The sequence below is a fragment of the Mandrillus leucophaeus genome, unplaced genomic scaffold (genome assembly GCF_000951045.1).
Source record: "Mandrillus leucophaeus isolate KB7577 unplaced genomic scaffold, Mleu.le_1.0 Scaffold775, whole genome shotgun sequence".
Taxonomy (NCBI): domain Eukaryota; kingdom Metazoa; phylum Chordata; class Mammalia; order Primates; family Cercopithecidae; genus Mandrillus; species Mandrillus leucophaeus.
In genome coordinates, this window is record NW_012108419.1 from 379,189 (window position 1) to 396,101 (window position 16,913).

The 16,913-nt window shown below is 38.7% G+C and overlaps 2 protein-coding genes across 7 annotated transcripts in view; one reads left to right on the plus strand and one right to left on the minus strand.

Annotated features, from left to right (window-relative positions):
- The window catches only part of NAA50 (N(alpha)-acetyltransferase 50, NatE catalytic subunit), a 29,062-nt gene extending 26,923 nt beyond the window's left edge, over positions 1-2,139 (minus strand). Inside the window, exons 1-2 of one of the 4 annotated variants that reach the window (XM_011966801.1) lie at positions 1,932-2,139; positions 1,623-1,746 (exon numbers count right to left, since the gene is read on the minus strand). In XM_011966801.1, coding sequence (XP_011822191.1) covers positions 1,623-1,630 — 8 coding nt within the window. In that variant the 5' untranslated portion in view covers positions 1,631-1,746; positions 1,932-2,139. The other 3 variants (XM_011966800.1, XM_011966802.1, XM_011966803.1) reach the window with 3 other exon arrangements.
- A 736-nt stretch (positions 2,140-2,875) lies between these two features.
- Positions 2,876-16,913, plus strand: part of ATP6V1A (ATPase, H+ transporting, lysosomal 70kDa, V1 subunit A) — a 75,670-nt gene continuing 61,632 nt past the window's right edge. Inside the window, exon 1 of one of the 3 annotated variants that reach the window (XM_011966805.1) lies at positions 2,876-2,971. The gene's annotated coding sequence lies outside the window, so the exon portion shown is untranslated. The remainder of the gene's footprint in view (positions 2,972-16,913) is intronic. The other 2 variants (XM_011966807.1, XM_011966806.1) reach the window with 2 other exon arrangements.

Sequence of the window (16,913 nt, forward strand, 5' to 3'; positions counted from 1 at the left end):
GGCGTGGTGGCACGCGCCTGTGGTCCCAACAACTCGGGAGGCTAAGGAGCGGGGACTGCTTGAGCTTGGGAGGCAGAGGTTGCAGTGGACCGAGGTCGTGCCACTGCACTCCGCCCTGGGCAACAGAGCGAGACCCTGTCTCATTCAAAAAAAAAAAAAAAAGAAGAGAAGAAAAAGAAGTGCAGTATAGCAGAAAAACAACATTCTCCAAATATGTTGGATTGTCATCTGAAATAGCCGAACTTCCCAGATCATGATTCCAGTGGGGCAAATACTTCTTATACCCGTCAATTTTATTTCCCCAACTGGAACTCTTTAGAACTTGATGTGAAACAATGCAGGTATTGTGAATAGTTCACGGTTCTTAAACTTTAAAGATTCTTAATACAAAACATACAACTCAACATTAGAATAAATATACAGTATTTCAAGGAAAATTAGAGTAAGGAAACATGTTACAGACCTAAGACCAAATTAAACTTTCCTTGAATCTCTTCAGGAACCTCAAACACCGATACAGAGAGATACTATTTAGGTCCTTGTTTGGAGATGTATGAGATTACGATGAAAGTGACTTTTATTTCATCCTCAAAAGGGCTGTTGAATAGTTGGAATGACTTCGTTAACTTAAAACATAGTTACGATTTCTTAATCGATTTACAGAAACAACAAACTAAGGCATCGCAGAGAGCTTTTCACGTTTATGAGCTTCATTTCTTTGAGGGTAAAGACAAGTTCCAAAACGGGTTACTGATGCAACGCTTCGGAAAAATGTTATGTAATTAATATATTAAAACTATACAACTTAATGGTAAGGAGACATTTCATAAAAATTTAAACAGTCGGTCCAAAATAATTCCTGATTTTACCTAAGAGGCAAACGATGAAAGACCGAACATTAACTTTGCCAATCACCTGAAAGGAGCAGCGTGGTAAAACTACCCAGGACCGCATCAGCACTCAGGGGCAATAGTGAACTACTGAAGCAATAGCTCCACCTACTGATCCACCCTATACTTCCTTAAACATGTTGGCACCCCAAGTCTACAGCGATCGCGCTCTCTCCCCCTCCTCCACTCGCTGTGACCCAACCCAAATCTAGTTGAGTCACTAGCTCTTAATATTCATCCCCGTGCTCTTTATTCCAATTTCTTCTTCCTCCAGAAGGTTCTGCACAGCCCCCAAGCGTGAATAAAACTGAAAGGTGTCAAACACCGCAGTTCCAGAGTTGAGTCTGGGGGTGGAAGACAACCAAACCACTCCACCTGGAGCGGCGGGCCGGCGTGGCTCAGAGGTCCGCTCCCGGGAAGGAGGCCTCGGGCGCCTCATAATAGCCTTTCCATGTTGCCCCACTCAGCCGCTTCTCTCCACTCAACCCACAATCGTCCTCCGAACCGAAACCCTGAAGCCACCGGGTCTCGCCTCTGCTGGCCCTTCAGCCCGCCAACAGCCCAAGCCTCGCCTCCGCCCCCTCCGGGAAACGAGGAAACTGAGAAGGCGAGAAATCTCCCTCCGCCGGTCTTCGCCCTGAATCTCTCCTCGCCTTCGCAGCTCTCCCCCTCTACATGGGCCCGGGCCCTTCTACCCCGCCGGCTGGGCCCTGCCCGGCTGCCCTTCCTCACCCTTTCATCTTCCCCGCCTGCTGAGGCCGTCGTTACCACCGATATCAACGCCGTCGTAGTCGCCGCCCTCAGGTCTCCGCGCCCTCAGCTCGGGCCACTCAACCCCGCAAGCCGGCCTCCTAGCCTGGGCAAGGAGCTGGGCGAGCAACGAAGGCCGCGAGAGTCGAGTGAGGGCTTGAGTCTGGTGGGGGCGGGAGTGTCTCACGCCGCCGTGCTGGTGCCGCCGCTACTCCACACGTGCACTCGGGTCTCTCAGCTCCCTCCCGCCGCTGCAGCCAGCCAGACCACCCCGCAAGCCGGCCTCCTAGCCTGGGCAAGGAGCTGGGCGAGCAACGAAGGCCGCGAGAGTCGAGTGAGGGCTTGAGTCTGGTGGGGGCGGGAGTGTCTCACGCCGCCGTGCTGGTGCCGCCGCTACTCCACACGTGCACTCGGGTCTCTCAGCTCCCTCCCGCCGCTGCAGCCAGCCAGACCCGCTGCCGCGCTGTGACCTTTCACCCCGCCCCTCGCGCGCCGGCGCGTCAGCCGCCTCGCGCGCAGTCGCACTGCCAGCCTCCGCGCACCCTGCCCCCTCCACTCCGGAACGTCCATCTTTCTCCCGGATTGTGCCTTCTGGCGTCATGCTCCTCCTTCCCACCCACTTACGACACTACTTGTGGGGCTGGCTCGGTAAGCCCTGGCGGTAAAATCCAGATTTTTCCACCCCTCCCTCTTCTATCCCATATCCGCAAGATTGGTTTTCTCAGCCGTGTTCTTCCCGGTTTGTGGTCTCCAGAGTGACCTTCAAACGCACTTGCCTCCTAGTAGAGTTTTATAAAGCTGGTTCTTCCAAATGTAAAGAAATCTGTGTAAAGCTCAAGTAAGTTAGGTGTTTTAAAGCAAACGTGGTTAACAATCGGCCGGATAGATTGGCTACCCTCCGGCACGCCTCAAGTTTTGAGATCACGTGATTGGCCTAAACCTCAGAGCCTGGAATTTTACCGGCGAACTCCAGAGGGACGGAACCCCACCGCCATTTCCTGTCCCTCGATCGTGGCGTGAACGTCACTTCCTTAGCAATGCGCTCTAACTCTTGCTGTCTACATTTTCCACATTGTACTTTACAACATAGTCCTTGTGAAAATTTATCTTTTATTTCTTTAATTCAAGAAGATTAATATTCAAGGGATACGTAAAAATACAAGCCCCCCGAGATGTAGCGCGCCGGGATGGGGGAGGCAGGGCGGAGCTCGACGTCACGTGACTGGTTGGGCCCGCCCCTCCCAACCCTGTGCAGCTGAGGACTTCCCCCCGTGGTGACAGAGCCTCTGGGTCCTCGGTCGGTACGGTCTCTGCACCTCGCGCCCCAGCAGGTGAGCGGCGGCCGGTAACTGGCGAGTGGTGGGGATAGAGGGGGTGGAAGGAGGCAGAGGGGAGAGAAGGGAGAGTGTGAACGGCGACCTCCCTGCCTGAGGCTTCTTCCCCGCTGTCACCCTGCACCGGCAAGGAGCTCCTTTCTCCTTAACCCCCGCTCCCCCAAGTGTGGTCGTTCCCGCTCCTTGGGGTTCGAGATGTCCACCTTTCCCAGGGTTGGAAGTGAGTGCGGCCATTATGGTTCCCTACTCAGAGCCTTTGGGGCTTCGGGTAGCAGATCGTTTCAGCCATTTCACAGGGTCTGCAGTAGACATTAGGTCCCATTCCTTAAAGCCCGTTCTTTGGCCAAGGTCCTCACTGTCCTTGCCCTCAGCTCAGGGCTGAGGAGCGGGGAGGTAGCAAAAACCCTGGAGGCAGAGGCGTCTCCAGTGAGACAGGCTTGGGAGGGACTGTCACTGATAGGGCCCTCACTGCAGAGTCACTGAGAAGCTTCCCTCCGAAGGTGCTTTCTCAGTAATTCTAAGGGTTTTATCTGACAGACCTGCAGAGAAGGTTCCGTAGATGTTCACGTGCTTCGGATGGGACTGGAAGGGTAAAAGAAGGGCTTTTACTTTTTCTTCTCTGAGGAAGAGGACAGTTGAAGGAGTACTGTCTTCAAAACGGGAGGTGTTAGTAATGCGACAGTCTCGATTGAATGAGGAGGCGTTGAAAGATGGTGTTGTGGTGTCGTGGTGTGTAGGAGGCCCAGGCTGGTTTAGGGAAAAGTGAGTAGGATTCCCTGAAACCAAAATAAGAAACTGATTGGGTCGGAAATACTGTTAAACCAAATTTATTTGGCCATATGCTGAAAGGTAGAATCAAGTCGAGATGTTGCTGTCTGCACATGTTTTCTGCCTTCAATCTTTCCCTTTTTGTTATTTTTTCCCTAAAATATAACTTAATTGACACTCCCAATCTATTCCTTGACCGGCTTTGTGGTAAATTTAGGTTGAGTAGCATTTGTATCCCTCTTTAGCTTTCCCCATTTGTAAAACTCCCAGTGCCCTCTTCAGATTTTGGTGAATAGTATTTTGTGAAAATACAGAAATTGTTGTCCAATTGAAAATACAGGTGTTGTCCAACCCAAGTACTCCCGTTCCTGTAATGTATTACCAATGTTTTGACCCCAAACAATGTGCTTTAGGGAAGAATGTTTTTCAGTTTGTGGTTAAACTCTTTTATTTATACTGCAAATTCAGAAAATTCCATGCTGCTTTTCAATTGGAGGTCTTACAAATGTTACAAATTTGATTTTTAAAATTTAAATTACACCTTAATATGAAAAATTATATGCTCAGTTAAATCTTGTAGTTTTCTAACTAAGGTAATTAAAGAAGACTGCTGAAAAATGAGGAAGATGGAATCGTCTTTGAGTGGTGGATGTGACTGATTTGTTTTTCTGTGTCTTCCAAATTCTGTACAATAAACTGGTCTTATTTTGTTAAGGAGAACAAAAAGTTAAAATTCTACGGTAGTAGCAATTTAACAAAGTATTTTTATGGTAAGTTCAAAATACATAACCTGCCTTATTTTAATGCTCCTTAATAGAAAAAACCTCGAAGGTGTTGCTTTCCCCAAGTAATGAAGATTACTATTATCTCTTGTGGATTTACCATTTTAACATTTCGTACTTAAGTCGCGTACTGGGCAATAGACTAATATATTGATACATTTATGTCACCATGCCTGCTGTAGATATATATATGTAGTTTTATCTATTAATTTTCTCCATAGTAAGGTTCCATGTGGTCTGGAAGTCCTAACTAGTCCTCTCTGGCTGAGACCAAAATGGGAAAGGGAAAACCAGCTAGAAGCATTGGCTACTAGAGGGGAAAATGTCAGTATGAAAGTGGTTGGATGAGTCTGCAGTTTTACTTCACAATTCCCCCAGTTTTAGAGAACTTGCGAAAGCAATAACTTAGACCACTGATGAAATGTAGATTAGTAGTGGGAATTGGTGACTACATTGCTGGTAAGATTAAATGTGAAAAAAAACTTTGACATTATACACAGATCTCACACACGCATACACAGGATTGGAAGCCTGGAAAACATATCTGAGACTTGCCTTATCAGTTTTCGAGTGTTACATGCAGAAATCTTAACATTTATTAGGGCATTGTGCTATAGTCCACCATTACATAAAACATAAGGGTTTAGTTTTGTTTTAGGGCCCTTGGCACTTCTGGTTTTCTTTTCCTGAGGCCTTTCTTGTTTTCAGTGCCTTTATAGATTTTTGCCACCACTAAGAATGCTTTCTTCCCCCATAGACAGAGGTAGCCACTCAGTCCTATAGACTTCTAATTATCATCATCATCATCTTTTCTATTCTTCTACTTGTACTTCTAGCATTGTATTTAATTGCTGTTTCCTGGGCTGTTCCTCAGCAAATCATAAAGCTTCCAGGACTGTGAACTATAGTACTATTGTGTCTTCAGCACCAGAATACTGAAGTACCTGATAGGTACTCAGTAAATTGTTTATTGAATGAATGTTGGACAATTAGACAAGGAAATTAAACCACTTTAATTTTTGCAGATCATAACTCTTCCTAAAGTTGTGCACTAAATGTTAGCTTTTAAATATAAACTGGTAATAACCTTCCAAATTTATGGTCAATACAATAGATAAAAACCTCAGATGACTTTATTAAGGCTAAGACCACCTTATTTTCACAACATGTTTGTTTGCTAGTAAATATGGATATGGTTCTCATCAAAATATGGGAGAGAAGGGAAGAGGAATGAATTGTACTAAATGAAAAAGTGGCTCTGCATGATCTCTAAGTGGACTAGCACTAGACTAAAAGTCAGAGGATCTTCATTCAGCTCTGCCACTTTAGTTATATGTCCTTTTAAGTAATGCTGGGGAGGGGTTCAGTTTTGATACTTAGGAACCTTCCTGTGACATAGTCCCTAGGTAATCTATGTGAAAATATCTTAAAAACTAAGTGATGTCTGTAATCCCAGCACTTCGGGAGGCCAAGGCGGGCAGATCACAAGGTCAGGAGATCGAGACCATCCTGGCTAACATGTTGAAACCCTGTTTCTACTAAAAAAATACAAAAAATTAGCCAGGCATGGTGGCACGCACCTGTAGTGCCAGCTACTTGGGAGGCTGAGACAGGAGAATCGCTTGAACCTGAGAGGTGGAGGTTGCAGTGAGCCAAAATCATGCCACTGCACTCCAGCCTGGGCGACAGAGTGAGACTCCATCTCAAAAAAAAAAAAACTGGTGTGTAAAATGGTAAAACAATGTAGCTCAGACTTTACGTGAACTGATTTCCCAGTCATAGAGACCTAGTTGAAGTTCTGGCCTTACCACTTAATAACTATGTGACTTTGGACAGTGTACTTAAGTAAGGTTAAGTTTTCTCATGTTTAAATCTATACCATAGGTGCTATTAAGTTAGATCATGAATGTATAATGCCTAGAACATATTTTGTAAAAAAAAATTTTTAATTAATTTTACTGATAACTACTTTGATTTTAAATACTTAATTTCTAAAGAAGACTTAAAACAGCCCACAGAATTGACTGATGTCGCTGTGAGCAGCAGGTTTGGGGCGTGAAGAAGGGAGTAGAATTTGAAAAGAAGCTATTACCCAAAAAATGGGGGAATAAGAAAAATGTATTTGTAGCAAAGATTCTAAAACAGATTTATTAATTGTATCTGAAAAATATCAAGATAAAGTCCCTTATTTGGGCAACTACAGTGTCTTAATATTTTCAATGTAAAGATTTTCCAAAGCTTGTAATCATTAATATATGGAATCAGTTTAAGGAGGCAATTTTTCAATTTTGCTTGTAATCATTAATATATGGAATCAGTTTAAGGAGGCAATTTTTCAATTTTGAAGTTTTTATTCCTGCAATGGATTATAGAAGTATGTTAAAATTGTACAGATTGTAGAGCAGGGACTTTTGAGTTAATGCTTATAAGCTGAAAAATTTTGTGTTTTTAAAAAAATTAAGTGTTTTTATATCTTATTTTTATCCTTATATGAAATAGACAAAGAAATGTAGGGAACATAATGGAGACATAAACTAGAGTAAAATTCTTCTCTTCTTAAATTATGATTCACAAGGATTGGTAGTTTTGCAATGGAAAATGTCAGTAAATTAAACAATAATTTAAGTATAGCTATCATGAGTTTATGAATCACTTTAATCCTGAAAAAAAAATTATTCATTTGTCCTAAGGAAAGATTTTATTAGGAGTTTATTGACTTTTCTTTAATGTTGATTGTCTGTTATAACAAATGTATTTATTGATTTATGAATGAATTTATTCTTTATACTAAATAAGTTTATTGTAAATAAATAGTGAGCAATAAAAATGTTTTCCATACAATTTCTGAAGAGAATATTAAAGTTTTGCTATTCTGTTTTTCCCCTATGGGGAAATGAAAGCGACTTTGATTTTTATAAGTGTATTCATTTATATTTAGTATATACATATTATGTATATACTATATATAAAGTAAATATTTGTGTATAAAGTGCACAATGTGTGTGTATGTACATATAAAGGCAGCTGAAGTGGATATGTACCTTCATAATAACATATTTATTTTTACCTGAAACTATTGAAGTGATCTTTAGAATTATGTAATGATTTATTTACATTTGAAACTCCTCTTTCTGTATATTTCTTTGTAGTTAGCTGTAGTTAATAAATTTACAACTGTGATTAGCAGTTTTTAAAAATTAATGGTGTATCATAAGTATTTTCAGATTTAAATTTTAGAAGGAAACACTTTCTTATATCAAGGTTTTAAAAATCACTATTATTTTTCGTATTATTATTATGACTAACTTACAATAAAAATTCCAGTTTTGGATCTTAATGCTATCTGTTGAAACTGTTCTCTTGGTGATAAGCCTTTAGAAAAAATTTTTATCTGCAATATGCCACATTTTGTTTCTTTTGTGAAAAATAATTAAACTTATTTCACGGAAAATAAGTGGTATATGATATGATATAGAAGAGTTTCAGATGTGCTTGAGCAATGAAAAGCACCTAGACTTTATAAGTTTTTAGTTCTTAGTTTAATTTTTTTAATGTTTATTTAAAGGTAAAATAGAGAAGACTAATTGAATTGGAAAATACCTATAAAACTGAAAAAAGGGCATATATGTAATAATAATAGTATATACATATGGAAAAAGTTGTAAGGAAATGCATCAGAATAAGTTACTATCTCTAGATTGATGCATTAAACAAAAAATTAAAATTTATTAGTATACTTTCTGTATATTTGAATTCATAATATCAATAGATATTGCAAAATATTTCTTAATTTGATATGGAAAATTAAGGCACCTAAATAATTCTTTCATCTTAACTACTAGGATATCTTAAGTGAAAATGTTTTGTCTTATCCAGATAGCTGAGTAAGTTATTTAATTTTATAGGTGTGTGGATATATTTTTAATCTTAAGTATTTAAGTGCAGCAGAATTTTAAAAAGCAGAGTAAATCTCAGTGTATAACCACATTTGAAAAGGATAATTCAATACAATGGTGAAAAAAGCACATATATATCGTAAATGTAACTGATACAACTTGCTCATCTAGAAGAAAACATAATCCAATACATTGCAACATATGCAAAAACTGATTTCAGATGGATTAGAGGCTTAAATGCAAACAATAAAATATTTAAGATATTAATCTCCTAAATTTTCTTTGTACATACAATCTAGATGTAGTTTTTTAAACCAAGATAGAAAACCTAAAAGTCATAAAAGTGCAGATAGATATGTGAGACTGCATAGAAACGAAGGATTCTTTAGTGGCAAAAATAAAGGACCAAAGACAAAATCAGGGGGAAAGAAAGACTTGAAATGTATGTAACGGATGAGTTAACCGTTGTAAGAACTCTTACCAATTAAGAAAAAGTTCACCCAGTAAAAATACAGATAAAACATGTCACCAGAAGTTCACAGAAGAGAAATCCAAACATTCAACAAACATAAAAGGGTGTGTAACCTTACTAGTAATCAATATACTAACAATGAAATATTACCTATCTGACAAGCAAAAATTAAGTGGTAAACCTACTGTTAGCAGGGATATGTGGAGAAGGATTATCACATAAAATGCTAGTGGAGATGTGAAGTGCTAGAGTTTTTTCTAGTAAACAATCAGGCAGCATGTGTTAATACTGAGAATACATGTATTTTCCACCCACCAGTCTAACTCCATGTAATATTTTCCTTAGAAATAAAAGCACCAGTAAGAGTTTACATGAGTGTTAGTTGCAACACTGTTTCAATGTTTCAATGTTAGTAGTAGCAAAAAACTTGGAAACAAAGAGAATGCCTGTTAATAGAGGTATTGTTACATAAATTATGGCCTAGACATTTTATGGAATGTCCTGAAGTGATTAAATGGTAGGAGTTAAATCTACTGGTGATTAGAAAGGGTTTCCAAGTACATTCTGAAAGAATTTCTATCATGTATCTTTTCTTTTTTTTTTCTGAGATAGGCTCTTGCTCTGTCACCCAGATTGGAGTGCACTGGTGCTGTCTTGGCTGACTGCAACTTCCTCCTCCTAGGTTTAAGTGATCCTCCCGCCTCAGCTTCCAGAGTAGCTGGGGCTACAGGTGTGCACTACCACACCTGGCTAATTTTTTGTATTTTTGGTAGAGACAGAGTTTCACTTTATTGCCCAGGCTGTCTGTCATGTATCTTAAGGAAAAAAAATTACAAAGTACAGAGAAACATTTGTAATGATGTCTCATTTTTTATAAAACCAGTTGAAAAACACCATGAGTTTTGTATATTTTTACCTGGTTGTCACCATTGGAAAGAGGAAATAAACAGAAAAAGGAAAGAGAATATCCATGGTAACGTATTTATATAAAACTACATGTTTGTACATGTCTGTGTATAAAATGGATTATAGGAGACAATGGGCACTAAGGTGATTTACTTTCTTCCCTACACTTTACATTATATGTTTTTATTTTTACAGTGGACATGAAGTGTTTCTGTAATTAGGAGAAACAGGCTGGGCATGGTGGCTCACGCCTGTAATCTCAGTACTTTGGGAGGCTGAGATGGGTAGATCACTTGAGCCCAGGAGTTGGAGACCATCCTGGGCAACATGGCAAGACCCCCTCTCTACTAATAAAAAATAAAAAATTAGTTGGGCATGGTGGCACGTACCTGCGTGTAGTCCCAGCTACTCAAGAGGCTGAGGTGGAAGGATCACTTGAGCCCGGTAGTTCAAGGTTTCAGTGAACTGTGAATGTTCCACTGCGCTCCAGCCTGGGCATCAGAGTGACACCCTGTCTCTAAAGTAAAAAAAAAAAAGAAAAAAAAAAGAAGAAAGAAAAATGTACCACAAAATGATAGGGATTACTAGATAGGATTACAAATTGGCATGTTATTTTTGGTATGGATAGTCCGTGCTCTAGACACACTTTCTGCCTTAGAGATGTAGAGCACATTGCACAAGTGTGGGATCTGTCACCTGACTTAATCATATGGCAGAATCATAAGAAAAGTCCCTATTTGGGTTTTGGCATATAAACTGGATCACAAGATTAACTTGCCTTAAGAAAACTCTAAGCAAGAACTTCTTTAAAGAAGCAAAATAGAAAGTATTTATAATTGTTTAATACTTGATTTCTGTCCTTTTAAAAGTATCTGAATAGAATACGTCATTCAAAGCCTTGGTAGAAAATAGCAGATGCTTTAGAGTTGGATTTGTTGCATGCTTAAAGTAGCTGTATTTTTTTCTCACGTTGGTATTTCTTCCCCTTTTCATTACCAGTTTTATTAATTGCATATATGTGCTTTAATGTAAGCTGTCCAGAGTCTTTTTTACAAGAGTTGGGATATATGTAAATAAAAATAATTTTAGAGTAGTATTAACATGGCAAAGAAATGAAGGACACCAGACTATGTGAGTCAAATCCTGGCTCTGCTTCCTAGTGGTGTTACTTTGGGAGGGTTACTTGTGTCTTTTTGCATTGCATTTTTCTCAACTTTAAGGATAATAAGAGTATTTAACTTCATTGGATGTTGTGAATAATGTAAGAGAAGTGATTGGAATAATAACTGGCACATAAAAGCCATATATATATTTGCCAGCTGGATGCAGTGGCTCACACCTGTAATCCCAGCACTTTGGGAGGGCGTTGCAGGCGGATTAGTTGAGCCCAGGAATTGAAGAGCAGCCTGGGCAACATGGCCAAACCATGTCTGTACAAAAAATAAAAAAAATTAGCCAGGCATGGTGGCGCACACTTCTAGTCCCAGCTACTCGGGAGGCTGAGGTGGGAGGATTGCTTAAGCCTGGGAGGCAAAGGTTGCAGTGAGCTGAGATCGTGCCACTGCAGACCCTGGGTGACAGAACCAGACCCTGTCTCAGAAAAATATATATATTAGAATAATATAAATATGTGCTATTATTTGCTCAATTAGGTATAATTTATAATAGTTTTTCTTGCCTCAATTGTTTTAACATTCATTGACTCATCCAATATTTTTAATTCAGTAGAATGGGTAATACATGTACAAATATGGTAAAATTTATATATTCATACAAGTGTGTTTTCTCTCCCCTCATCCTTATTCTTTTCTTCTGCCATATATTTATCCACAAATGGTAGCACCTCTTCATATTATTCTGGACCTTACATTTTTCACTTAAGAGTATTACCTTGGAGATCTTTTTACATTGATACAGTTAAAGCTGCCTCCTTCTTTTTAATGATAGTTTAGTATTCAATTGTATTAATATACCCTCATCATCATGTAACATTTATTGAGCGCTTACTCCTGATCCAGATGCTTTCTTAATACTTTAGTTTTATTAACTCATGGAAGCCTCATAGCAACCTATGAGATAGGCACTGTTTTTCCATATTTAACAAATGAGGAAAACTAGGCACGGGATGATTAAATGTCCAACAGTCACATGGCTCATAAGTGGTAGGGCTCAGGATTAGAGCGCAGGGAGTCACTTTCCAGGGATTGCTGCCGTAATACCACTAAACATGTAGCCTGTCATAATATTACAAGGTATTTAACCAGCCTTCATATTAATGAATATTCCAATCTTTTGCTTAAGAAACAGTACTATAGTTAATATTTTGTTAATAGAACATTTTGTACACCTACAGTAAATTCCTAGAAATGGACTAGCCACGTCAAAGGTAAGTACAATTTGAATTTTGGTGGGCACTGCCAAATTGCTTTCCAATTTAGGGATGTTCAGAAGTTCACCTTTGTCCTTAGTAATTTGCCAAAACCTGCCATTTAGCTAGAGTCTTTGAAAGGTGTGCTTTTAGCATTTCTAGCATCCCTGAATTGTGTGTGATCTACCATCATGTAATAGCTTAAGTTACTGTCATATGGAATTAACATAACAATGTCAGTATGAGAAAAAGGTGTGACCTTTGGACTTACTACTTTCAAATAATAGTAAATATTTTAGATATAACTTGAAATGCTCCTTAATGTGATTTATACACTGAAATTCTATCAATCGAAGTTTGAATAGATACTGTTGAAAGAGTAAAATGCTATAATTGTTAATAATTGTGAAAGTTGCTGATTTTATGTACCAAGGCAATTATGTAAGAGTGTTCAAATAGTTAAATAGTGAATCAGATTGCATTTGAACATTTAAGAGTGTGATAGCTAGCTAAATATGGGAATAACTGTGTCCTTTCTTGTGAAAAGTGAGTTTTTGATAATCTGTGAGTCCTAGCCTTAGGTAATGCAAAATTAGGTAGTGAGGAGCTTTATTTAGATGAGTTATAAAATCCACAAATTATTTTGAGTATAACACACTTGGGTTCAGTGCCCAATATTTCACTTGTTCAAGAAAGGAAAAAATATCTCTTATTGCGAATCTAAGAAGCAGGTTGACTGACACCAAACTCTTCAATGTGATCCAAAACAGACACTTAAAATACAGAATCTTCTCAGGTCCCAACCTAGTAAACCTGCAGTGCCTGAATCTGCCACTATAGTACCTGCTTATTGTACAATGGGGTGTGTGTGTGTGTGTGTGTGTGTGTGTGTGTGTGTGTGTTTTAAATATGACCTCATTCTCCCTCAGATACTCTACTGGGGATAGGGACAGCTTGGAAAGTAGCTGTAAATAGAGAAACAGGCTGTCAGAAAAAGTTCTTTATTGTGAGCAAATTCTACCTCACAGTAGTATAAAGCAACAGAAAATAACTTTCCCTATACCTCCGCCCTACAAGTGAGCCATTGAGCCATATCAACTTTGATGTCCAAATTATTAGAGGTTAATCTGAGTCTTGGACAACAAACCCTTCTATGCCTCATGGCACGAAAGTGTATTCAAGATGGAGTTAGTATTTTCCTAAATTCTCATTCAAGATATTATAAGCTGATAGGCCATTAGCCCCATTCTGAAAATATAGATGCATAAAGTACTTAAGAGGCATATCTGACTTCTATACTCCTGAGCTATTAAGTGACTGGAAATTCCCAGAATTAGCTAAACTTGGCAGGACCAGAGGGTGCCCACACAACCTTATCCAGAGCCACATATATTCATTCTAAATAGACAGACAAAAAACTGGTTTGGTTAAGTTTTCATCTGTTCCCCCTATGCTGTTTCTAGGGTTAAAATTATCTTAACAAATTTGCATAGGCCAAATAGTCCTTTAGAAATACTCTATTAGTCGACTGGGCCCAGTGGCTCACGCCTGTAATCCCAGCACTTTGGGAGGCCAAGGTGGGTGGATCACAAAGTCAAGAGATTGAGACCATCCTAGCCAACATGGTGAAATCCCGTCTTTACTAAATATACAAAAATTAGCTGGGCATGGTGGTGTGTGCCTGTAGTCCCAGCTACTCAGGAGGCTGAGGGAGGAGAATCACTTGAACCCGGGAGATGGAGGTTGCAGTGAGCTGAGATCACACCCACTGCACTCCAGCCTGGCGATAGAGTGAGATTCTGTCTCAAAAAAAGAAAAAAGAAATATTCTATTAGTCAACAAATAAAAGCAAAAGTGAGTATGTGTTCTGTGGAAGCATGCCTTTATAGGAGTCATGCTGGCAATAACTTGTGCTTTTTAAAAAATAATTTTATTGAGATATAATTGACATCTGCACATGAAGTATACAGTTGGATAAGTTTTAATATATGTATATACACATGAAGCCAACACTATAATCAATATAGTGAACATATCCATCACACCCAAAAGAAGTTTCCCTGTGCCTCTTTTTAATCCTGTCCTTCCATACTTCCTCACCTCCCATCCTTAGCCATCCACTGATCTATTTTCTATCATTATAGGTTAATTTGCATTACATGTATTGATAATTCATTTTTTCCTTGCTGACTGTTATTCCATTTTATGGATATACCATGGTTTCTTTATGCATTCACCCATTGATTTGTGTTGTCTTTCCACTTGTTGACCATTATGAATAAAGCTCCTATGAACATTCATTCATATAAGTCTTTGGACATAAGCTTTGTCATGGGGAAATAGCAAGGAGTAGAATGGCTGAACCATATGGTACGTGTAAGTTTAACTTTCTAAGAAACTGCCAAAATGTTTTCCAAAGTGGTTGTACCATTTTACAGTTCTCCTAGCAATATGTGAGAGTGTTAGTTGTTCTACATCCTTACCAACACTTCCTTTGTCAGTCTTTTAAACTTTTAGCCATTCTGATAGCTGTGGAATGGCATTTCATTGTGGTTTTAACTTGCATTTTCCTAGTGACTAATGAGCTTGAGCATCTTTTCATATACTTTGCCATCTATCTTCTTTGGTTAAGTGAATGTTCAAATCTTTTGCCTATTTTAATTGAGTTTTCCTATTATTGAGTTTTGATATTTGTGGATTCTGGATATAAGTTCTTTGTCAGGATTATGTCTGTAAATATTTTCTCCCAGTCTTTACCTTGTCTTTTTGTTCTAACAATGTTTTTTGATGAGCAGAGATTTTAAATTTTCATGAAGTCCAGTTTACCATTTTATTCTTTTGTGGATGGTGCTTTTAGTGTTATGTCAAATCCAAGGTCACAAAGGAAGTTTTATAGTTTAAGTTTTACATTTAGGTCTACCATCCATTTTTAGATTTTTGTATATAGTTATGGGTTTGTTTGTTTTTTCATTTATGTATACATTGGTTTTACCACCACTTGTTGAAAAGACAATATGCTTTCTCCACTGAATTGCCTTTGCACTTTTGTCAAAAGCCAGTTGTCCATATATGTGTTGGAGTAGAGCCTTTTTGAGCTAATAAATTTTGTAAAATTTTAAATAATAATAACAGGCAGATTAATAGAGATTAAATTTTATTCATTATAGAATTATATGTGTTTTACTGTTCACAAGATTGAACAAAATGACCATTAAAATTATTAATAAAATTATAACTTAAAGTTAATAAATTGAATCAAATTTATTATTTTCTTAATATTTAAGAACATTTGACAATAATTTTTGATCTTAGAAGGTCATTCTGTGATGGTAATATTTGGATTCAGCTTTGACTTCAAGTGAATATTTTAAAAATCTTGGCCATCAAGCATTAGGCCAAAATGTGTATTCAGCGTACTTTGAAAGGGTTTTATCAGTTTTCACTTAACGATGAGAGTTTCTATTTCCCCTCACACCCTTGCTGGTACTGTCACTGAGCAACATTTAGTAATTGCCTACTATGTGGCAAGGTACTTTACTGGATAATTGGAGTTCTCAATAAACAAAGCAGAGGTGGTCCCTGTTTTTCTAGCATTTACAGTCTGGAAGTGAAGACAGACATTGAACAGCTTCTTTCACATTTTTTAATCACAAGAGTAGTAAGTACTACTAAGGAGCAACATTAAAGACCTTGAGCACATACCAGGGAGCAGGCAGTTAATTTCTTAGTGAACCATACTATTTAAAACCTCTCCTCTCCCCACAACTAATTTAGTTAAATAAACGCTGGTTGTTAATCATAGTATACTAGGTAAACTGTTAGAAACACAGATTTCTTGTCCTCTGAATTGAGAATGTCTGGACTTTCGACTGTAGTCATTATTTAAATCCACATTGTGAGGTGTTTTTTCACCTATCTTAGGCAGTATTCTTTTCCTCTTTTATCCTTTGTGCTTTAGGATATATTTTTATTGCAGAGATTTTATGAATTCCTGAATTAAATGTGAACCTATTTATATGACACTCTCTTGTAAACATTGAGTTAATATACCTGAGCACAGTTTGTGAACCTTTGTCCTCTTCTATTCCAGCCATTAAATAAATGACAGGATGGATTCATTTAAATGTAGACATCATCTTTTCTTTTCTTTTCTTTTCTTTTTTTTTTTTTTTGAGACAGGGTCTCACTATGTTGTCCAGGCTGGTCTTGAACTGCTGGGCTCAAGCGCGATCCTCCCGCTTCAGCCTCCCAAGTAGCTGAGAATACAGGTGGGAGCCACCGTACCTGGACAGCATCATTTTATAATATAAGTGTAATAGTTTTAGTACAACAGTTTTAGTTTTGATGCTGTCTCTTTTTTGTTCCTTGTATGTGCATCAGTCTCAAATGCCTGCATTGCTTATATTTGGCTAGTTTAGCTGCTCATGATTTTTTTTTTTTTTGGCAAAGCCATCAAAATTTGCTCAGTAACAAGAGTAATATGGTAATTGTAAAGTTTTAAAAATAAGTTTCAGCTGGGCGTGGTGGCTCACACGTGTAATCTCAGCACTTTGGGAGGCCAAGGCGGGTAGATCACCTGAGGTTGGGAGTTCAAGACCAGCCTGACCAACATGGAGAAACCCCGACTCTACTAAAAATACAAAATTAGCTAGGCATGGAGGTACATGCCTGTAATCCCAGCTACTCTGGAGGCTGAGGCAGGAGAATCGCTTGAACCCGGGAGGTGGAGGTTGCAGTGAGCCGAGAT